Raw genomic sequence first — 21,740 nt, 5'->3', positions numbered from 1 at the left:
CTGTTGTATTACAATTCACTTCCTTCGCTTCTTATTTGGAATGGGTTTGGATCCAAATCGTTGAATCTCGTGAGTATAAAATGAATCAATGTGAGAGTGCGTGTGTGAAAAGGGCCTCAGACGTTGTGCCTGTCAGTGTGGTTGTGCGTGAGAGTCCGTTTCAACGAAAATCATCCATTTTATGTCATTTAACACTTTGTATCAGAATACAATAACAATAAGGTAGAGGTTATTGAATTCCGAATAACACATTGAATTTGAACTCAAACGTCATTGGTTAATGACAAGTAATTATTAGGTTTACAATTATTATTTAATCTAGTATGTAAAGAAGGGATTTGGTTTTAAAAAAACGAAATATTTTCAAAAATGGCAATGTTATTTCAAAATGAAGAGAACAAATTCTGTTGGGAAAAATGAATAAAGGAGAAATCTCATGTGCGTCAATGGGAAAAAATATTTTCTTCCCGTGTTAGTATGTAAAATGAAGTTGCCACATTGCCGTGCCCATATTGTTACGCGCACAGTAGATGAAAATGGCGCACAAGCACATTACATCTTGTGCAAACAAGGCCAGGTTTGCTTCCGCTGGTTGCGCAATCGCCGGACGAAAAGTCAATCTATCCACAATCTGCCCGTGACCCAGACAGCCCCCCTCCCCTCCCCTCCCCCCTTTATGGTTTGACAAGGAAAGAAAAAAAAGTTATCATGGTTCAAAGTCATTGTTGGCCTGGCCAGCCAATCATCGTTTGGGACGCCACCTTAAAAAAAGTGTGTGCGTATAAAAGCGTGCGCGCTAATCAAGTGATGCCAATCAGTGTTTGGACTTGACTCCTAAAGCACGCGCGTGTTTTTTTGTTGTGGGGTGCACAATGCGTTTCTCTCACGTTGGCTTGACTTTGCTGCTGGTTTTGGCTGTCGTGTGCCTGTGCGAGCAGCAGACACAGACACAGACGCAGACGCAGCAGTCCTCCGGCGGGCCGGAGGAAACGTCGGAGTCGTGCGCCACCTGCGACATGCGGCAGCAAATCAAAAGCATGCGTCTGAACGCCATCAAGTACCAAATCCTGAGCAAGTTGCGCATGAAGGAGGCGCCCAACATCAGCCGCGACGTGGTCAGGCAGCTCCTGCCCAGGGCGCCGCCGCTGCAGCAGCTGCTGGACCAGTACGACGTCCTGGGGGACGACAACCGGGACGTGGTCGCGGACGACGACGATGAGCACGCCGTCACCGAGACCATCATGTTGATGGCCACCGAACGTAAGTGTATCTCCGATTGGATTCTTTATTCGGTCCGGATCGCACGCGCAACCTGAAGTCACTTTTACGCGCGGACTTTCATTTGATTTGGAACGAGCAGTTAAGCAGTAATTGATTCATGTCTGCATGCACGAACGAAGAGGAAGGCAGCTCCGTAATCGATGAATGTCTCCTTCAGCCGACCCGGCGGTGCAAACCGACGGCTGGCCCAAATGCTGCCTCTTCTCGCTGACACCCAAGTTCCAGGCGAGCCGCGTGTTGCGGGCGCAGCTCTGGGTGCACATGCGGGCGGCCGAGGAGGACAGCGCCGTCTTCCTGCAGATCTCCCGCTTGACGCCGGCGGCGGCGTCGGACGGCGGGCGGCACGCGCGCGTGCGCTCGCTCAAACTGGACGTGAAGGCCGGCGCGGCTTCGTGGCAGAGCATCGACGTCAAGCAAGTGCTGAGCGTTTGGCTGCGCCAGCCCGACACCAACTGGGGCATCCACATCAACGCCTACGACAACGTCGGCAACGACCTGGCCGTCACCTCCGCCGAGCCGGGCGAGGAAGGACTGGTAAGATTCGCTCCAAAAAGAGTCGACTTTTGGATCAATGCAAAACGGTTCGCACAATTGCCTTCACTGTATTCTGAAGCCAAAAAAAGGTTTCATACTGTTGTGACTGCGCCGCGTTTGGCAAAGCGGCTGCCGTCAGAGAAGCTGCAACCTGCACACCATCCATTTCTGATGGACACTGGTTGTTCGACTTCCAAAATGTTGCTCATGTCAAGTGCATTGCTTTGTTTGTATAATAATATAATCATTGAATAATAATAATAAATATAATCATCATCATCTTCATATTCAATAACAACAATAATAATAATTGCCTGCTGCTCAAATAGGATTATTTGAAACTATAACTTCATATTTATAGTATTATATTCTTTTTTATTGAAATGTGTATTTCTAAGCATATTTTTAAATACATGACTGTTCTTGTGAGATTTTTTTTTTTTTACCGACCAAAGTGGTCACTTTTCTTGCAAAGGTAACGTTTTTTTTCTCTCAGAAAAATATGCAAAAATGTTTCCCCCTTTAAAATTTGCTATCGTAACATAATAATTTTTTTTTTTTTAAAAACAGGCCAATTAGACACGCGAGTTAGTAGGGGTGGAACAAAACTGGATTTGACCAGAAAACCATTCGAACCCTAACCCTTACTGAATCGAATTGTTCCACTTTCCCAAAAAAGGGATGCTTATCAACTGTGTTGGCACGCTGTTTCCACGTTTGTTTGTTTTTCTTTGCGCCTGTGTCTGCAGCAACCCTTCATGGAGGTGAAGCTGAGCGAGGCTCCGCGGCGCCTCCGCAGGGACTCGGGCCTGGACTGCGACGAGAACTCGCCTGAGTCTCGTTGCTGCCGCTACCCGCTCACCGTAGACTTTGAGGACTTCGGCTGGGACTGGATTATCGCGCCCAAGCGCTACAAGGCCAACTACTGCGCGGGCAAGTGCGAGTACATGCACCTGCAGAAGTACCCGCACACCCACCTGGTGAACAAGGCCAACCCCCGCGGCAACGCCGGCCCCTGCTGCACGCCCACCAAGATGTCGCCCATCAACATGCTCTACTTCAACCGCAAAGAGCAGATCATCTACGGCAAGATCCCGTCCATGGTGGTGGACCGCTGCGGCTGCTCCTGAAGCCCCTCCCCCCCGCCCCGTTACGAGAGAGTAGGGAGCCGATGAGAGGGGCCACCGCCCCGCAGACCTTTCCACCCCAAAACACCAATTGCGCTCTTTTTCCTGGTGCGGTTCGAGGCCCCGATAGGCCCAAAGCGCTCAGGCGGCTGGCTTACTGCCGCTTCCTTCCGAAGGAGACGCTAACCCAACGAGGCACATCATGTTACAAAAACGTCATAAACGGTCGTCGAGCTTTAAACAAAACACTTTCAAGCTACTCTTGCAACATTAGCATAAAAAATGTCTGACGCATGATTTGATTGAAAAGAAAATGACCAAGGCGTAAGAAACTCTCACACACACACACAACCCAGGCTAAACTTAACTTCTCCCCAACATACAAAACAGATGTATCACTTTGACCTCCATATTTAGGCACTACGTTCCGTCAGTCTGGCCTAATGGTCCATTTTGCCGGCGAATGACGAGAACGTTGAAAAATGACAGACTGAGCACGGACGGAAGAGGATTTTCCTGGGTCAGCGTAATTGTCACTAACCGAGTCAGGTGCCCACCTCTGCTTACTAACTTGCTCCTCCCAGACAAAGCTCGTCTGAGATTGTGATCACTGATCCAAACAGACTAAATTCTTCAATCCTGTGTCCATAATCACACAGTTGAAAAGACTTTTCTTTTTTCTTTTTATATACACCAACCCGCTCTTGACTTTCTAATTTCCCCAACGTGTGGACTCGGGTTCAAAGCGTTGGTGGGGACGGACTCAAATGTTGTCGGCTTCCCGGCTCCGTTTTTCATCATCATCATCGACGACATCACGACCGGATCACACTCAATCGCAGGATTGAAAAGAACTCAAAGCGAAGGCACAAAGAATGCAGACAAAAGTGGATTTTGTCCGAATGTTGACATCCGAGTACTCGTCTGCGCAATGCGGTTTGCACTACGGCACACCAAAAGGAAACAGTTGGTGGCTACGAAAATTGTAAAAACTGATTTTTATATGTTGACATCATATATCTGCTTTTTTTTTCTTTTCATAACCGCTTTCCGTACACACCAATCAAACTGCAATTCTAACAAAGTAACAGATGTAATGCAGCAACTCCCTATATCGTACTTATTTTACCAAATAAAATGTTTAGCTTGGCTTTTGGTCTTTTGTTTTTAGCTAGCAAAAACGCCATCTTGGAATCAGTTTGAGTGACTTCCTTTTTGGCGGGTGTGGGCAATATTCTTCCCTGTCGTGTGTCACGTGTAGAAGACATTTCTTTTCCCAAGGCATGGGTTCCGTTCGACCCACAAGGCTCAACGTTTGCAAACTGCGTCCAATAAAAAGCTCCATGTACGTGTCCCTCTTTTTAGCCCCTTCTGCTAATCGATATTTGAATTTTTTTTTGCAGCTGTTGATTTACAAGCGGGCGCAAGGCTCGACTTGACGTACTCGAAGAGCTTGGCCTCAGCAGCTGAGAATCTGTATGTCTTCAACACATGCTGTAAACCGAGAAGACACGTGGCGCCGTGCGAGTGAAAGGAACACGCAGGTCCTATCCACTGTACCTGATGGCAAAGGTGCAAATATGCTTTGAATCCCATGACTCAGCTGTTTGCTTCTTGTTGCGGGCGGGCACGGCAGCCTAATGAGAGGATGTGAAGTGACAGCGTGACCTCTGGCGGGCCCGATTGAGACTCGACTTCCGCCCGGTAGAGGGCGAATTGAGCGCGGCCCCTGGAGAGTCGCTTCCTTTCCCCGCTGAGAGCTGGACCGCAGCCCGGCCACAAAAGCCTCGCTTTATACATTTTTGACATTTTGGCCTCTTCCTCCTCGGAGAGTGCAGAAAACTGGGGACAGGTTAGAGTCGCATTTGTCAGGGAGCGTCGTTATTTGAAATCAATTTGATACTTGAAAACAGATATGCTTGAACAGGGTATTGAGGACAATGACGCAACAGATGCGGAGTCGTAGCGAGATATTTCTCAACCACGGTCTTCAAGTATCTCTAATGTGAAAAGAAACATCTTCTAATTTGACACAGGACAGAAAAACAAGTATTAGTGTTGTTATCGACCCAACCCGAGGCAGAAACTCGGTGTTTCTCGTCTCGCCCGGATGCGAGAGGGTCTTGCCACATCCAATATGGCCACCACTTCAGACCTGGGTTCTGATTGAAATGGATTTTGGTCGGTCCGTGTCATTATCGCTAATGGGGGTGACTGACTGACGACCGGCAGAAACGGGGCCCGGCCCGGCCTGGCCCGGCCTGGCCCAGCCCGTCTCGCTGGAAACTTGAAAAGACTGCATGGCCTATTTTTGTGCAGTCAGAAGAGCCAAACCCAAACGCACATCTGAGACCTTTCCCTCTGTCTTTCTCAAGAGAACTACAATTTTTATGATGATGAATATATTTGCTAAAACACTTGACGGGCAAACAAACCCAATGAGAGAGATCCTTGTCCTTACAAACAAACAAACCACCGACCGACCGACCGACCGGCACAGCCCAAAGGTCCAAAACCTCTCGCTAACAGGGCAACTTTATGTTTTGTCGGCGTGACATATCGTGCGTCGGTCCCGAGCCAGGTTGAGGCGTCCTTTGCCGTTTATGACGGCCTGAGCGCAGCGACATCTGTTTTGACGGCGGGACTCTGGAGGACTGCATCCGCCAGTGACATTCCAACTCTTGACAGGTGAGGAAGTGAGAGTGAGAGAACAGGGAAGAAGGATGTTAGGGGATACGCGAGTGCTCCAAGACAGCTGGAGACCCTGTTATTGGACACAGGTCTTGTTGTCTAACATTAACAGAACTGGAATGGATGTGACCGGGACTCATTTTTTATTTTGGGGGGAATAGTCAACAATATATTTGTTTAGGGAAGCTAAATAGTCATAAAAGTAGCGTTTGGGCTTTGACTACCTCTTTTTGCATGTTTCCTGGTAATTTTTAGAATTGATTCTTGAAAAGACATGAAGCCTTAACAAAGTTGAACAACAGAGAGAATTGAAAAGAAAAGGCATTTTCTGACGGGCCTTTCTGAATCCATCCATTGTGGCGAGTGCTTACCTTGCCCTGGCTGACTTTGGTGCAGCCATTTGGACAATTGGTGGAGGCTTCATGAAGCTACCATGCCCGCTTTTGGAAGGTTGGGGCAGAACTCTCACAACGTGCTCCACTTGTGTCATATCGGCCAGTCTTCCCGCCTGGCACTTTGGAGATTTTTGCCGCCGTTGTCACGTTTGGTGGTGTCGCAAATGGTAATGGCTTAAACAAGCCGAGGCCGGTCCGGACCGACGGCCTGTTTGTTTCGATCCCTCCCGGGTCTGCGGAAGGCAATGAAAAGTCATAAAAGCAACGCAGGACATGATAACGGCCAGATGGCCAGCTGTTGAACGCTACCTGTCTTCGCCTGAAGGAGTGATTTATCCTTTCCGTCTGCTGGCCGTTTGCTTTTTCACTTAGGGAGAAGGAATCACTATTCCTACGTGGACACTGACAGTCACCTCGGGGACGCCGTCCGATGATTTATGACTTTGTACAGCCACTGGAAGTTTGGACGCAAACTCAGTGTCCACTCCAGAAGGGTTGACAATATGAATCACCGTCCACGGAGGGGTTAAAGGGAGCCTTCGAAGAAAAAAAAACCTCCTGCCCCCCGAGCCGGCCCAGGTCCAAGGCCGCGACACCCTCGGGAAAAGACGTGACGGTGTTGAAGAATAAATGTTCCTGAAAGAGAGGCCAAGGGAGGGCAGATTATGGAAAGCTGCTGTCAGGAGATGATATGCGGCGCGCTCTCCCAACGCAAGACGGATGTGCTGGACTCTCAGCTATGGGTCAAGCGGGATTTGCAAATCTCCCAAATAGCATTCATGCCTATAGTTTGTGCGCAATGCGTTTGCAAGAGATGCAAATGATGCTGGACCCAACCAAAAGTCAACTTTTAAATAAGAATAAAATAAGCAGCCGAATGGACTTAGCAACATCTCTGCGGTTTTTTTGTTTTTTTAATTGATTGTCATTTTGTAACATAATGTAACATAATGTAAAAATGTTTCTTTTTAAATGAGTTACATCATAAAAATGAAATATTTTGGTATCATTTATTGTGGCATACTTAGACTGTATTAATCGCTGCAATTAAATTTAGGGAGGGATTCAGCAACTCTCTTTTTTTTTTTTTTTAATATATATATATTTTAAGTCACAATGTGCAAAACGATTCCATTTAATGATGAGTCATGCGCGTCAGCTTATTCACACGTTGCAAAGTGTCACATTTGTAAACAAAAACAGGTGCTCCAATTAAAGCCAGGCCCTCTTTTTACGGCACTGCTCCGAAAATAGACGGCACACGCCGTTTAATATAGATTCACGTCTTAATTTTAGATTTGATGACTGGAATCAAGAAAAAGCTCAGTGAAAGCAAATCTCGGCTCGCACCGAATGCTTTCCGATTTGCACCACGTGGCTCTGCGCATCGGCCACGTAACCAGACCGTCTTGAAGAAATATTGTATTGTTGCATTCTGCAAATCTGCTCAACGGTAAGGGAAGAGATGCGACAGGTGGCGGGCGGCGTCAAGACAGCTGGCAAAAGGCAGCACCTCGCACTGCTGACCTTTGAATCCTCCCCAAATACCGGGATACGGCCCTCGGGCGATAAGGCGAGCGCGTCGGGAGCAGATTCCGCAGCCGCCGCACGCATTTGGTGACACGAGAAGCTCGGGTGCGTGTTTGCGAGAGTTTGACGCGGTGGCGGCAGCGAGGGACCAAGCGGCCCTTGCGTCGCCTGCAGCAATGCTGGAGCCACATGGAAGAGGAGACCTCTCACGCTTTGACCTTTTCGCCGGCCGAACTATAATATTATCCTAAGATAAGCGCTCGGATTGCACTTTTTCCCCTCGGGGGATCGGATGTCCTCCACGGGGCGGGGAGTGAAAACCCACCGGTGGCCGTATACGCCAAGGAGATTATTTCTGCGCGAGCGTTTTCCAGTCCGATGCGGCCACCTCATCAAACGAGCAGGGTTCCCATTTCATTTTTTGGTTGAACATTTGTTTTAAGGTGCTGCTACTTGCAGGCCTTGCCGATATCAGCCACTAACACCAAAAATCTCAAAAAGTAAATACAAATTCTGGTAAGTCCTCCTCGGCAGTAGGTGGCACTATACTGTGACAGTTTGACCCATCGGCTAATCATCATCTGCATCAGAAAGAAAGATTTTATGCTGCCATATGACTGACTGACGAGACCGAGCATGTGTACCTAATAAAGTGAATGTTCATATGGAAACAAACTAGGACGTCTTGGCTACTTTACATAGCTTTATTACATTTAGCATGTAACAATTTTCCTTCAATGACATTTTAGCATCCATCTGCAAAAGTCTTCAAGGGGGAGCCATAATTGTTTATGTCATGTCCTGCACGCTCCGTAATAGTACATCGTCAAATTGATAGTTAGTTGTAAACACGTGACACAATGATGTGTTCATGTTTAAAATACTACCTTCACAGTTCCAAAGGTTTAAAGAGTGCTTTGGCCTGGCGCTCCGTCTGAGGGATGTCACACAGCGGCTGGAGGAAAGGCCTTCCGTGCAAACAGGTGCGCGCGCTCTCACCAAGCTGCTCTTGCATCCGTCTCAGGATGTCCTCCACGTCCTCCTTGGGCAAATGCGTCGGCATCTGTCGGGCCAGTCGCACGGCTTCGGTCTGCACGTACGAGAGGGCCGGATTCACCTACGCCGGTTCTACCGCCGCATTTGGGCTCTGGATATTGCCCGCCGTCAAGGTCCTTTTTTTTTTTTCCCACTCACCTGCAGGTAGTTGGAGACTTTGAGCGGGCGACACTCCTGCACACATTTGGCCTTCCTGCGAAGAACCGCCGTCACGATCTCCCCGAGGTCCTCTAAGCCCAGGAAAGGCACGCAGTCGGCCAGCGCCGTCACTTCCAGATGTCCGTCGGTCGACACGGCGCCTGGCCCAGATGAGTGGAAAACCGGCATGAATAGATTTGCGGACGAAGATTCTATCTCCGGGAAATCATAATAAATAAATATTGTGATTTACAGCTTGGCCGCTGACCAAGTCAAACCGCGGAGGGCCAAATGGAGTGTTAAATGACTAATAGAAGGCCCAGAAGACCAAAAGGAAGCGGGAAAAAAAGACGGCCTGTCATTTAAAGAGGAAATATCACAAATCACGCAAATGTATATTTCTGACACAAGGCCAGTGTTTTAGTTTGCATTCCAAGAAGCGACTATTCCAAGACCCCGTCCGTGTCCGACTGAGGCAACACACCCCGCCGGGAGCTGGCTGGCAGCGAGCGATGGAAATTCCTCAAATTCTTTCAAAGGGCAATCATTGCCATCACCTGCACTGCACGCTGGGCTACAGACCCGCTGAAAAGGTCGCCGTGTCGGGCAAAACACCAACTCGGACTGCGGCGAAGCAACAAAAACAAGCAAAAGTCACGGGAAGCTGAGAAATAATCCCGCTAATGAAGACAAAATGCTGCCAAACACTGACTGAGCGGCGATTATGTTATGAAAGGTGCTTCTTAGCGCTTTCTTTTGTTCGCTGCCATCATGTAATATTAGATATTACAAGAAACTTGAAGTCATTCTTAAAAGATTGATGCTAAAAAAACATTTTTAAAAAACCGCAGCTACTTTAAATTAGCCAACTTGCTTGAATTTGAAAGAACAAGAATAATATTCAGAGCCACTATAGAGGCTTGACTTTCTTTTCATCTGAAATGCGGCTGCAGCCATGTCTGCCGCAGGTTATTGATCCGATTAACAACCCATCAAAGCTTTCTCCACTGCCGTTCGGTTCACCTGGCGTGACTCTGATTTGAAATCCGTTGGCCACAAGTCTTGGGTCGGAGATGAACATCCTGCCGTTGACATCGGGGCTGGCTTTCTCCATGTTGCACAAAGTCTCCATGTAGTCTCGTCCCCCTAAACCTCTGCACGGGGGACAATGGAGCGACATCAGCAGTGTAGGTGCGTAAACTACAATTGCTTTTATGTATCATCAAAAAGAAATGTTCAAATTTAATTCAACTAAGGTTATGGGGAAGGGGGGTAAATTGAACGAGCAAATATTGCAGGACTCTTGCTAATATTAACTCGTGATGAGTGAATGGCACCGAGACCAAGTATCCGTATCAGGCCGGATCGGAAGCCATCGAGTACTCGGGCTGCCGACAACAGTCCGATACTTACTCCCGATGTCGGCGGAACGTTCATATTCTGCCATTTCTAATTTGGTACTAAAAGCATTGTTGGATGGTGGCCGGCGGCGTTTGCGAGTGATGCGTTACCCTTCTGTTACTTGCAGAGCGTTTTGCAGAGTGACCGCTGGAACCATTTGATTCTGCAGGAGTCTCTTCAGCAGCAAGCTCTCCTGGACCCGAAAGGGGTTTAACAACATCAGCCTCTGACCACATAAAATGAGCCAGACGCTCTGAGAGGGCAGCCGGTTTATAAGTCGGAGGCCCCGCGGCGGCGGCGCCGCCGTGTTCCGGGTCGCCCAGAGGCGCCGGAGCCGTGCGCCCAGGCTGGACACGCAACAAGGGAGGGGTTGCCAGGGCTTCGGACTCGGGCTCCGGGGCTTCTTCTGAGGCGGCGGAGCTGAGAAGAGCTCGTCCAGCAGCTGCTGGTTGGACAGCGGCGTCTTGCGCTTCCGAGCCAGAGCGGGGCTGCCGCGCTTCTCTTTCCAACCGCCGGCTAGTTTGGCAGCGCAAGTGCGCTCGTGGTGCTCCTGGTGCTTTTGGGCCTTCTCCTCATACCTGTGAAATACAGACACCAAAAAAGGGACTGAAACCGGAAATGCACGACAAGCCGGCTTCTTTTGTCAAGAGTGTGCTGACGAATGTCACGTTGAGCAGCAAAGCAGGTTCCTCTTTGGAAACTGGATCAAATATCCTCCAAATGATCAGATATGAAACTATGACAAATGAGAGTGACGAGACCACAAACTTGAGACCAGCTTTTTTTTTTCTTCTTCTTCTCTCTCTTGCCACTAAATGACTCCATCCCTGCCTAACTTGACAAACGTTAAATCCTTTGACTCGCAGGGGGGCCGAAAGGGGTCAAACGCTAAGGCTCATTACGTCCATGTGTTGGCTGCCAACTCTGTTCTTGACAAGCCAACTTTGTGTCACTTCCCTGAGCACCGGTGAAGTAAGTGTGGCTGAACACAAACAACGGTGAGAACCGGCAAATGTCACGCTCGTCTTTCGACAACCCTTTGAGCTTTTCAGACTTACTTCTTGCGCTCGTCCTCCATGAGCTTCTTCCACCCGTCATCGACGGCGTCGCTGATCTCCTTTAGGCTGGCGCTCGGTTTCCCCCTCAGAAGTTCCACGCGAGCTTGCTTCTCAAACAGGGCGACCGGAGACAGCGGCGCTCTCATTGTCCGGTTGCTGATGAGGTCAAAGGCGGTCAGAGCCGCTCGCTTTTCTGTGATGACGTTGAACGTCTTTTTGCTTGTCTCCGTCTGCTCGGCGGCTTGATGGATTCTGACGGGCTGCAGGGGCTCTCCCGATACCGGGTCTGTCAGCGCCGTGCCCCTACTCCAGTCTTCCGCCGATATGCGCGGTACGCTCGCGTCCGCCTCGAGTTCTTCGGGGACTTCACTTGGCACGTGTCCAGTTTGGTCATCACCCAGAGAGAAGTTGGAATCGAATCCGTCGGGCGCCCGGCCGACACTCGGGTCCTCCGGCGCAGAGGAGCTACCGTCGGAAGCCCGCCCGCTCGGTGGCGCGGTGGCATCCTCCGGTTCTCCAGCGGCAGACGGCAAAAATGAGGTACCGCGGCCGATCTGCTCGGCCGGAGCGTGGCAAGCGGGCCGATACCCGTAGAGCGAAACCAGCAGTGCTTCCAACGCGGTAAACAAGGCTTCCTAAAGGCAAAGAGAGACGTGATGGCGATATCAGGCCGCCGCTCTCATTCGTCACTTTTGAAGCTTCCCCAAATACCTTGTTGTGGAGAAGAACCTGGGTCTTGTCAGGCGTGAGATTGACATCTAACGCCGAGGGGGAAACGGTGATTTCGAGCGTCAGGATAGGGTAGCGGTTCTGTGCCGACTCGTCCGCATACTGCGCAGCGTAGTGTTGGCGAAGTAGCTGACGACGGAACACAAATTGAAAAGAAGAGAATAATGCTTTGAAAACCAAGAGTGTCGCATCCAGGAGCAGACCTTCATGATGTCCTTATGGTGGACGGGTCGATCGTTGACGAATATGAACGTTTTGTCTGGAACGCAAGTGCTGGTCAAAGCGACGTCTGCTCCCGGCTTCGGGAAAAAACCCTCGAGAAGAATCTGACAAGTATAGAGAGGCGTTAAGGTGGCTACAAAGGACATGATCAACATTTGGACACACCTGGGAGCAAAACTTTGACGGGTGGCCATAAAATCCAACAATCCTCCTCAAACGTCCATTTTGAAAGCAAGCTTGTAAGACATTACGAGCACTATGAACCTTGTATGGATTCCAGGTGGCCGCGCTTTTTATGCCCACGGCCTCGGGCTCATTATTTGCAGTGCTCGTCAATAAACGAAGTACGCTTTCATTTGGGGGCCACATGTGTTCCTCCTCCTTTCTGCTCATTACGATCACTTTACGGCAGGGGTCTCAAACGCCAGTCCTCGGGGGGGGGGGGGGGGGGGGGGGGGCGCATTCCTACATGTTTTCCAAGTTTCCCTCGTGAAACACACCTGATTCAAATGATCAGTTCATCCTCACGTTCTGCGGGAGCCTGATCATTGAATCAGGTGTGTTTAACGAGGGAAACTTGGAAAACATGTAGGAATGCGGCCCCCGAGGACTGGACTTTGAGACCCCTGCTTTACGGCAACACAAAAGGCGACTCCTTGCCCTCCAAGGGCGCTAAGTCGAAGGAAAGATGGCGTAAAACGGTCGCCGCGTTCAATTGCCATTGTCCACCCCCTCGGCTCCCCTCGATCCCCAACAAAGTGGAGAAAAATCTCGAAAGGTCGATCTCGTAACGGTGGCGAATCAACAACAGGCAAAAGAGAAAAATGAGGTGCTGCTCCATATCTGTCAGAGCGCATTGGTCGTGAACACGGCACCTGCCGCGATTACCGCTCAAAGCATAATTCACTTAGCGTCAGCACAACAAACTTAGCTAACAAAGAAATTGCTCACTCTTCATCAGGAAAGAAGGAGAAGTTGGCAGGCACCCAACTCAGCACATTTGCTGGCTCCAGACCAGCGCAGGCTTTTTGGCTATTAGCTCACGCTCAGCTATAACGTGGACTCTCATCCATCTTCTATAGACAATCTCCTTGTTATGCTTCCAGCCGGATTGATTTTCACTGATGGAGGCAGCACTTCATCACGTGCCGTGTCAATCGGTGGAGGATGCGCATACGCTAATTTCTCCCCAATTTTTGCCAGGGTCAAATGAATGGAGTGAGCATTTAAGAGAAACGACAGGCTTAATATTAAGCAGACGCTTTCCAACCTCTGCTTGCTCTTGACGATGGTGACACGGGAGCAGGTTAGCAAGTGTGCTGGAGCCCAGCGTAGCCAGGAGGGCGCTCTTGCGGTCGGCCGCCTTGGCCTTCTGCCACACCGTCACCTGGAACAATGGGACACCCGTGCAACGTTACATTTGCCATCCCTAAAACAAACATAGAAATAGCAGGAGAAGGCAAGCACGCCTTCAAAAAACAATTGAGCGGTGACAGAAACATCGGGAGCAAAATCCACCCTTTAGTAGGAACCTTTCCTTGTTTGCGTGAATTGAAAATAGGAATACTTTTTTTGTTTACATGACCTATTTGAGGAATTAATTAATTAAACAGGCCTGGGGGTCTAACTGACTCACGACCGTATTTGCTGTTGTCTGAGAAGCGAATGAAAGAGCAGCCAGGCAATAAACAAAGCAAACAAAACTTCCTATTGCAATTGTCAAAGGTCATAAACACAACGAAATGATAAAACGGAATCAATGTGGAACTAAGCACCTGATCTTTGACATTAAGTTTGACGTGAATAACTTCTTTCTCAGTTCAGTTGCTGCGCTTTGAGATGCTCGCGCATCAGCGATTTGACGTACAGTTAGCAGATGAAAACGGATCGCTCCTGTAAACAGCTCGTAAAGAAACCGTGAAACATGACACACGGCCCGGTCGTAAAGGATAGGGGCCGGCCAGAGCTGAATGTACCAAATGGGGGCATTCATTACTCATCGTTAACAACCTGGAAAGGGATTTCGAGGAACGCCATGCACGTCGGCGCTGCCGTACCCTCTCGCTGACCCGCGGCGCAGCCTACATACACGCGGCCTGAAACTCAAACTGCGGCTGAGTTCAGCAACTTACTCAAGCGTCATAATCGGCTCGCTCATATTTGTGCTTGCGAGCGCCTCACGGCCGTGATTAGCTACACCGAGAAAGGCTGCGAGAGACGGTAAAGTCAACCTACTCACTCCTGTGCCAAGAGCGAGGAAACGCAGCAAATCCAATCAGCCTACTTGAAAAAGATTCAAATAGAGATTCAAAATCAAACAACAATAAAATGCACTGCACCAAGATGACCCGTTTGAAAATTGAACAAAAGTGAATTTTCATTTTATCTTTCATGCTCTTGTCACAATGGTTTCTCAGAAACAGCAATAAATGAATGCAAACTTGATTTTCTTTCCATTTTTTAATGTCTTCAAATAATCTGGGAAATATTTATACACCGCTGTATGTATGTGACGACATTTCTCTCACGTGAGAAAAGAAAGGGACTATACAGAAAATATACTAGGAGTATTTTGTTACATACTGTAAATTGCGAACCTTCATTTTTCTCAGTGTACACAATCGAAAACATGAGAAGGATTCCGAGGACACCTTGTGGCAGTACTCACTTGTAACATGTCTAACACGTTATTGTTAAGCCTCATGTTCAGTTTCTTGGGCAAAAAAAAAAAAAAAGTCCTTTGCGTGTGTTGTGTTAATATTCAATAGACAAAGCGTAAAAATTGCTCGACTTTTAAACTTCATAACGGCAAGGTTACACGAAACACGGACATCCACATTTGAGCTTTCCACATAGGCTGTGTTAAAAGGTGGTGATAGAAGATGGAGGCTTACCTTGTTGTGTGTGAGTGTGAGTCTCAATTGGGGTTTTATGATGGCGTAGGCCACCAGCAGGTCCTGCATTTTTTTCAATTCGTCCTTGCACCTCTTCGCCGACGAATAGTATTGTCGTCTCACGGGAAGGTTCTTGAAAAGTTTCATGACGCTAACCGTTGTACCTGTAAGACGCGTCATCCACAATCATCAAAGAAGACATAGCATTGAAGAAAAAAAAAGTTTCATCGTTTTCAAACAATTGATGACAAAATTGAATATTAAATGATGCCTTGCCTTGGCCAAAGTGAGTTGGCTTCTGAGAAACGATGCCGCCTTGGGCGTTAAGAGAGTACTGGGTGCTGATGTCATCGTTCTCGCTCTTGGTAGTGATGGTAACCTGGAGCGAGATCGTAAAAATAACACTGAGGCAAACACAGAAAACAAGAATCAAACCGTGTCAAAAAATAAGCAGCGATAAATGTTTAATAAAATGTAATAAAGATGTGGTTGTGTAAAACTACATTGCATACATTGATGAATCAAAGGTCTAATCAATAGAATACTTAATTTAATGCTCAATATCACACACGACAACATCTAAATTAAAATCCTGTGAGCCTCTAACCTCTGCCACGGCGCAAACAGAGCCAAGCGCCTCGCCCCTGAAGCCGTACGTCTGGAGGCGCTCCAGGTCCTCGTGGCTATGGATCTTGGAGGTGAAATGGCGCACGGCCATGACAGGGGCGTCGGCGGCTTTTATTCCACTGCCGTTGTCGCGAACCTCGATTCGATCCAGGCCGTAGTTCTCCTACGGTAGCAAGTCAGAGAGAATTTCCATATGCTTTTTGTGCAAGGAGGTTTGGCAAGGCAAGCTGCTTCGATTTGCAGAAGACTAAGAAAGAGTTTTCACTTGTGGAGGCAGCACTTCAGAAAATTGTCCATTAGCGTGTGAATAACTTGAACTGCTACAGCTACTCTTACCAGCTCAAAAGCCCAGCTTTACTGACTTCGCCCCAAGACTACTAACTGACCCCAAATGGCAACAATTCCTAATTCCACTAACCCTACTAATCTTGACACACAATTTCAAAAGACCACGTTCAGACATATTTGGAAGCAACACGGAGCTCACTGAAGAATGACAGTTGTGTAATTTCACTCATGTCAATAGTACCAGTTTGATGTCAATGATTGAAGCTCCAGCATCGAGTGCGTTCTCAAGCAGTTCTTTCACTACATTCGTCATCGAAGTGATGACCTGTGAGCTGGACAAGAGCCGCACGGTATCTGCGGGCAGCTGCTTCATGACCTAAACGACACAAAAACAAATGGGGGGGAATATGTACTACTTGTGACTGAAGGGGGACCATGTGTCGCAAAAAGATGACGTCATGTATTTCGAAGCTAAATATTGACTGATTGCGGTCGCTGCGACTGTTTGAAAGCAACTAAGGCGTTAATAAATAGTCACGCGGATATTCACACGTTACTACCAAGCCTGAATGTTACATAAAATTAAAATAAAAAAATGGTCCGGTGTTAAATCGCCTCGTCCGGGGTCTGCATCATAAACAAAAACGGAAACTATTTCCCGGCCGGTTAACTAAGCGCTTGATTGGTTGAAACGCAGAAGTAGGCGTTACCCCAAATTTACGTTGCCCTGAATTAAAACTGCAAGGCACGTGATAATGGCAATTTCATCTTCGTTCGGCGTTAATAGTAAATGCAATAAAAAAAAAAAAATGCACGTACTTTTACAATATAAAATAATGCAGTGTGCATATAAATTTAATACAATCACGCACTATTGGCCCAAATGTAAACTTGTATTTGCCTGCAAGTCATCTAATAACAATGCATGACGTTACGGATTCGGTATCCACCTACTTCCGCTTTGTGTCTCACTGCGCCAGTCGCCGTTGGCTAAGTGAAGCACATCAACAAAAACAACAAGGTTGTTTTCTTTTCCCCTCCGTAGCAGATCGCCACTCCAAGCTCTTCCTCGACTCGCTGCTATAACCTGTAAGTGTCCGGGACCTTTGGATTTCCATTTTTCACCTAATCGAACGAAAAGTAGATTTACACACCATCTGCTACACATCGACAGTAAGATTGTCTACTGCTAGATGTGAAACACTACACAAAATGTATATTTCCACTTAGTAACAATGCACAATAACTGAATTGCGATTATATTTCAGATGTTTGTTCCAGTTTTGTCAATTGTGACGCACCGATCTTATCTAACATCTGTTGCCCCGAGTTGGCTTGGAGTCTCTTTGTGGACGAGAATACCGTATACGTGTGTGATTTGTTTTTTTGTTACGTTTTTTTACTTCATTTTTGCATAATGAAATTTATAAATGTTTTTATAAAACAGATTTTAAAACATTTAGTGGTTAGTGCAGTGCCTCACGTTGGAGCGATTGCTTGTTTTGTTCACTAAGACTCTAAATCGTTCATAGTTGACAGGGATTTTAAAAGCATCCAGATGTCTTTTTTTCCTCCGAGTCAATTTAATCTGCAATAGAACAGGTTTCACTATGTGTTGTTGCAAACAGTGCAAGCATTCATCCAAGCTGGAAGCTGAAATCGGGCCAGGGAGCAAAGTTCAACAAGACTAGCTAGTTTCATTTCTTGGTATCAGATTTTGGGCTAAAGTTCAAGTCTGGAAATTCTTTGGACCATTTGTGTCATGGTTTGGAAATAGTGCCCCGAATGTCCTATATTTGGAATCGTTCTTCATTAGTATGTCCTGGAAAGCTGAGCGAGATAAATTCTAATTATTATATTATTGTGTGTGTGTTCCAGAGCAGAATGAATGTGGGTGTGGCACACAGCGAGGTGAACCCCAACACGCGGGTCATGAACAGTCGCGGCATCTGGCTGAGCTACGCGTTGGGCGTGGGGATCCTTCACGTTGTGCTCCTGAGCATTCCCTTCTTCAGCGTGCCGCTGGTGTGGACGCTCACCAACGTCATCCACAACTTGGTGAGAAGAACACCGCTGCCAGTTCCATTTGTCTTCCCGTTCCTTTGGTCGTTTTAACAAGCTCCTTTTGCCACGCTGCAGGGAATGTACGTGTTCATGCACGCGGTAAAAGGGACGCCCTTCGAGACCCCCGATCAGGGCAAGGCCAGACTTCTCACGCATTGGGAACAGTTGGATTACGGCGTACAGTTCACGTCCTCCAGAAAGTTCTTCACCATTTCCCCCATCATCCTGTAAGTTTGTCAGACAGCATCCAATTGTTCACTGTCGGTCCCACGCCGGCTTACTGTCTTGTTTTGTTCCCAGTTATTTCTTGGCGAGCTTCTACACCAAGTACGACGCGATGCACTTCTTCATCAACACGGCGTCGCTTCTCAGCGTGCTCATCCCCAAGCTACCGCAGCTGCACGGCGTGAGAGTCTTTGGGATCAACAAGTACTGAGTCTTTCTCGACGGTGTCTTTCCTCTTGGCGTGTTACGCAAAATGCAAGACGTGGCGCAATTATGAGATCAGTGAGAGAATAACTTTTGTAATCACGGGAGCTTCTGAGGACCGGATGCCGTGCGCGTCTCTGATTTGGGTGAAACATCACATTTTTAAGTCAAAGCTACATTTGAGTCATCTACATGAATGCAGTTTTAGTTGGGTCTGACCCGGGCTGGCCCAGGTATCAGCAAAGTGATTGTTTTTGTTTGTTATTCTCCGACCTGAATTGACAAGCTGACGCTACGTTTGTTGCTTTTAACCACGGCAATACTTCAAATGTATTATTTCCCAGCAAACAAAAATGTTTACCTCTGTCAAGTTATTCCCCATTAAGTAACGGAATGGAATTTCTACTGTTAAACTACGTATATATGTGTGTGTGTGTGTGTATATATATATTCTATGAATACTTTAAGTCAATCACTGGGCGGGTGTTTTGTGCATTTCTTTTGAGAATGTGAAAGTTTTTGTGGTGTAAAATGGTATTGTGGAAGTGAGGGAAATGTCTTCTTATTGATTAAGGAAAGTTGAAACTTCTTGTATCCTATTAAATTGTTTGTGCCTCTCCGTGCAATCCAACAATTGTTCCGGGTGTGGCACATTTTTTTGTCGAAATATTTCAAAAGTACACATTGTATAAAAGTCCAAAAATATACATTTCAAAGAGACAATCCCTCCAGCTCCTCGCACTCTTGTCCCATGACTCCTTTGTAAACCTCAAAGCGATGGTTCAGGTCTTTCAGCGCATGGAGTTTGAACTTAGTCCCCAGCGCTCCGTCAGCAAAGGCCGCCCCGTAGAAGACGCGAGCGATCCGCGAGTGGACCAGCGCCATGGCACACATGACGCAGGGCTCTCTGGTCACGTACAGGTCGTAGCCGGTGCAGATGTACGGCTGCTCGGCCGAGGCGGGTGTAGAGCGGCAAGCGGGGTAGGAGTCCCACCGGTGGCGACCGCCGCCTTGCCCTCGGCCCACCAAGTCGATGCACACCATGACGGCGTGATGCAGAGGCCCTCGACAATCGTGGCCCACTGCCACTATTCTCTCATTGAGCGGGTCTACCACCGCGGCCCCCACGGCCTCCATCCCCAAGGCCTTCCCTTCTCGGGCGGCGGCCAAAGCCACCGACATGTAAGCGTGCATTTGGGCCTTCCGAGCCGGGCCGAAGGACTCTCCACGGAGGGCCTCGGTCACCTGTTTGTCTTCCTTGAAGGAGGTGGGCCAGTGCTTGCTTGCTAGCTCAAATTGGGGTCTGGTCAAAGGAGGGCGGACGGGGACCTTGACCACAAAGGGTTCGCCCAGCCCGTCACATCCGACGCACAACAAGTCCGAGTCTGGAACTTTACTGACAGGACACAGGAGGATTTCCAGTGAGTGAGGGCGGCCATCCTGGGCCGCGGCGGGCCGAACCCTCTTGAGGTGCTGGAGACCCCTCAAGGGGTAGCGGTCGTTGAGTTCTCCGACCAATCGGGACGTCGCTCGCTTGTCGAGGACGGGCGCGGCAAAGAAGTCAATCATCTCTACGGCATGAGTCTGCTCGTCCGACAGGACGGGGTACGCCGTCCAGGAGTCGGAGTCGCACGCCTCGCTTTTCCGCCGCTTGCTCGCCGGTTCCATTTTATTTCCTTTGTTTTGTTTATGTCCTCCTGTCAGACCAAATTGGAGCAGGTTAGCGTCGGCACACTGGCCAGATTCTCGTCTCTCGGTTCATTGATACAAAAATGCAATTTGACAGAATTGTTTGATTTCACACTTGTGTGCGCACTTTTATTTTTTTCATGTTCAAGTCAAAATGACAATGACGTTTATCTGTCATTATGCAGAAAGATTTGTGTTCACACATTTCCATGATCCAACTTCACTTAACTTCCACTATATGACAAAAGTTAAGCCTTCACGTAGTCCACTGTTTTCCTTCGATCACTTCCGCCCAAGCAGCAGCTTGGTCTTCAAGACTTTGGGGACGTGTCGAATGGTCAGCGAAACTCTGGTCCCTCGAGTCAGCGTCTCGCCCGGCCGGGCCACAGCTCCGCGCAAGTTCAGCACCTTGTCAGTCAGAACGTCCATCTCACGAGCTCCGATGCCGTGGAGAAGGTTCTGGTACGCGTCGTCCTGAAGCACCAACAAGCTGCGTGGCCTCAACAGCAGCGAGAAAAGATGCCGGTCCTCCTCCAATGTGGTGACGGCGTCATCGTCGCCCTCCAGCCGGCTGACGGGCATGTAAAAGTCCAGGAGGCCGTGCGAACCCAGGGTGACAGTTGTGACCGTTGGGTGGTACAGGGGTCCGTCCTCGTGGGGCATAATCCCCTCTCCTGGTTTGTACTCGTTCACTAGAACGTGGTTGGCCGTTTTCCCATCGAAAGCCCCGTGCGAAGAAACTTTCTGGCAATAATTGTGAAGCCATGCGGGGATCTTCTCCTCCAGCATCCCTTTGGGACGTGGCAACCCTCCCCAGTTCTGCAGCCTCCTTCCGGACAACTGGGTCCACTTGGGTTTGGGGGACCGATAGACCTGCTGCAGGAGGTAGGCCTCCTCCTCAGCAGATATGAAATCAGGTATGTAATAGACTGTCGGGGGAGCACCGGGCACGACAAATTGTCTCAATTCCTGGGAAATAGATGTCGGATGTTCCATGTCTCCTTGAGGGCGAAATTATATGGAAAAGTTGGCGATAAAAACGCTGTTCAAAAAAGGTGCAGACACCATCACGATGGAGCAGGAAGCACAAACCCAAAACGTTGCAGCAATACTGTGGCTGAAGTGAGGAACACGTCTTTATTCCATGACTGTCTGCCAACAACTGTGGCTAGATATCGTCATCGAAGAAACAAAGACAGCATGATCCTGAGGTCCGCCACAAAACAACACAAAATATAGCCGTAACGTCGCATTGATAAGTAGCATGAATAAAGTTACTAATGAGCATCCTTACCTTCGTTTGGACATCAATTTGATGATCCTCCAGCGTAAAAAGAGCCAATTACAACGTGACTCTAGCGGCGGTGACTTGGTACAGCTGACTAAAGCGTCCCCCCTCATCTAAACGGAAATGACGTAGTATAACGCCTTCCCCCTTGACCATGTGACACCGCTAGGGCCTCAAAAACAACAAAATCGAAGTAATTAAAGAAAAATACCATACTTTTGTAAATGCTTTCCTGGGTTTATTTTATTATATCTTATTTATTGTTTATATTATTTTATGTCCTAATAAATGTCACTGTG

At 48.2% G+C, this 21,740-nt stretch overlaps 5 protein-coding genes and 1 long non-coding RNA gene across 13 annotated transcripts; 2 read left to right on the top strand and 4 right to left on the bottom strand.

The window, feature by feature from the left end:
- The first annotated feature begins 846 nt into the window (after nt 1-846).
- On the top strand, nt 847-4,093 carry mstnb (myostatin b). The gene is made up of 3 exons (XM_037280577.1): nt 847-1,260; nt 1,439-1,815; nt 2,565-4,093. Exons 1-3 carry the CDS (start codon nt 873-875, stop codon nt 2,943-2,945), a joined length of 1,146 nt encoding a protein of 381 aa, XP_037136472.1. The 5' UTR covers nt 847-872; the 3' UTR covers nt 2,946-4,093.
- A 770-nt stretch (nt 4,094-4,863) lies between these two features.
- LOC119139683 lies at nt 4,864-7,726 on the bottom strand. The gene is made up of 4 exons (XR_005101401.1): nt 7,556-7,726; nt 6,338-6,664; nt 6,005-6,261; nt 4,864-5,622 (listed from the first exon to the last, which is right to left on the bottom strand). It is a non-coding gene; the product is annotated as an uncharacterized LOC119139683 (long non-coding RNA).
- A 517-nt stretch (nt 7,727-8,243) lies between these two features.
- On the bottom strand, nt 8,244-21,549 carry pms1 (PMS1 homolog 1, mismatch repair system component). Of its 4 annotated transcripts, none has more exons than XM_037280563.1 (13): nt 21,448-21,549; nt 16,213-16,347; nt 15,664-15,846; nt 15,333-15,435; nt 15,057-15,220; nt 13,433-13,549; nt 12,144-12,266; nt 11,923-12,069; nt 11,212-11,846; nt 10,264-10,731; nt 9,776-9,906; nt 8,753-8,913; nt 8,244-8,648 (listed from the first exon to the last, which is right to left on the bottom strand). In XM_037280563.1, exons 2-13 carry the CDS (start codon nt 16,342-16,344, stop codon nt 8,448-8,450), a joined length of 2,565 nt encoding a protein of 854 aa, XP_037136458.1. In that variant the 5' UTR covers nt 16,345-16,347; nt 21,448-21,549; the 3' UTR covers nt 8,244-8,447. The 4 variants fall into 4 exon arrangements, with proteins under 4 accessions (XP_037136458.1, XP_037136457.1, XP_037136459.1 ...); XM_037280562.1 differs by lacking the exon at nt 21,448-21,549 and adding an exon at nt 16,926-17,058; XM_037280564.1 differs by lacking the exon at nt 21,448-21,549 and adding an exon at nt 16,926-17,058 and having other exon boundaries at nt 8,244-8,621.
- ormdl1 (ORMDL sphingolipid biosynthesis regulator 1) lies at nt 16,920-19,098 on the top strand. 3 transcript variants are annotated; one of them, XM_037280586.1, is made up of 5 exons: nt 16,941-17,060; nt 17,600-17,678; nt 17,850-18,029; nt 18,111-18,262; nt 18,336-19,098. In XM_037280586.1, exons 3-5 carry the CDS (start codon nt 17,856-17,858, stop codon nt 18,469-18,471), a joined length of 462 nt encoding a protein of 153 aa, XP_037136481.1. In that variant the 5' UTR covers nt 16,941-17,060; nt 17,600-17,678; nt 17,850-17,855; the 3' UTR covers nt 18,472-19,098. The 3 variants fall into 3 exon arrangements, with proteins under 3 accessions (XP_037136480.1, XP_037136482.1, XP_037136481.1); XM_037280585.1 differs by lacking the exon at nt 17,600-17,678 and having other exon boundaries at nt 16,920-17,060; XM_037280587.1 differs by lacking the exon at nt 17,600-17,678 and having other exon boundaries at nt 16,937-17,060; nt 17,855-18,029.
- On the bottom strand, nt 18,505-21,549 carry adat3 (adenosine deaminase tRNA specific 3). The gene is made up of 2 exons (XM_037280578.1): nt 21,448-21,549; nt 18,505-20,161 (listed from the first exon to the last, which is right to left on the bottom strand). Exon 2 carries the CDS (start codon nt 20,130-20,132, stop codon nt 19,176-19,178), a length of 957 nt encoding a protein of 318 aa, XP_037136473.1. The 5' UTR covers nt 20,133-20,161; nt 21,448-21,549; the 3' UTR covers nt 18,505-19,175.
- Nucleotides 20,256-21,549, bottom strand: alkbh6 (alkB homolog 6). 3 transcript variants are annotated; one of them, XM_037280579.1, is made up of 3 exons: nt 21,448-21,549; nt 21,246-21,359; nt 20,256-21,154 (listed from the first exon to the last, which is right to left on the bottom strand). In XM_037280579.1, the coding sequence occupies exon 3, from the start codon at nt 21,147-21,149 to the stop codon at nt 20,436-20,438; it is 714 nt and encodes a 237-aa protein (XP_037136474.1). In that variant the 5' UTR covers nt 21,150-21,154; nt 21,246-21,359; nt 21,448-21,549; the 3' UTR covers nt 20,256-20,435. The 3 variants fall into 3 exon arrangements, with proteins under 3 accessions (XP_037136474.1, XP_037136475.1, XP_037136476.1); XM_037280580.1 differs by having other exon boundaries at nt 21,246-21,321; XM_037280581.1 differs by lacking the exon at nt 21,246-21,359 and having other exon boundaries at nt 21,448-21,547.
- Nucleotides 21,550-21,740: the final 191 nt, after the last annotated feature.

This window comes from Syngnathus acus, chromosome 21, assembly GCF_901709675.1.
Source record: "Syngnathus acus chromosome 21, fSynAcu1.2, whole genome shotgun sequence".
NCBI lineage: Eukaryota > Metazoa > Chordata > Actinopteri > Syngnathiformes > Syngnathidae > Syngnathus > Syngnathus acus.
The sequence above is the reverse complement of the archived record's forward strand: the minus strand, read 5'-3'. Positions and strand labels throughout refer to the sequence as shown.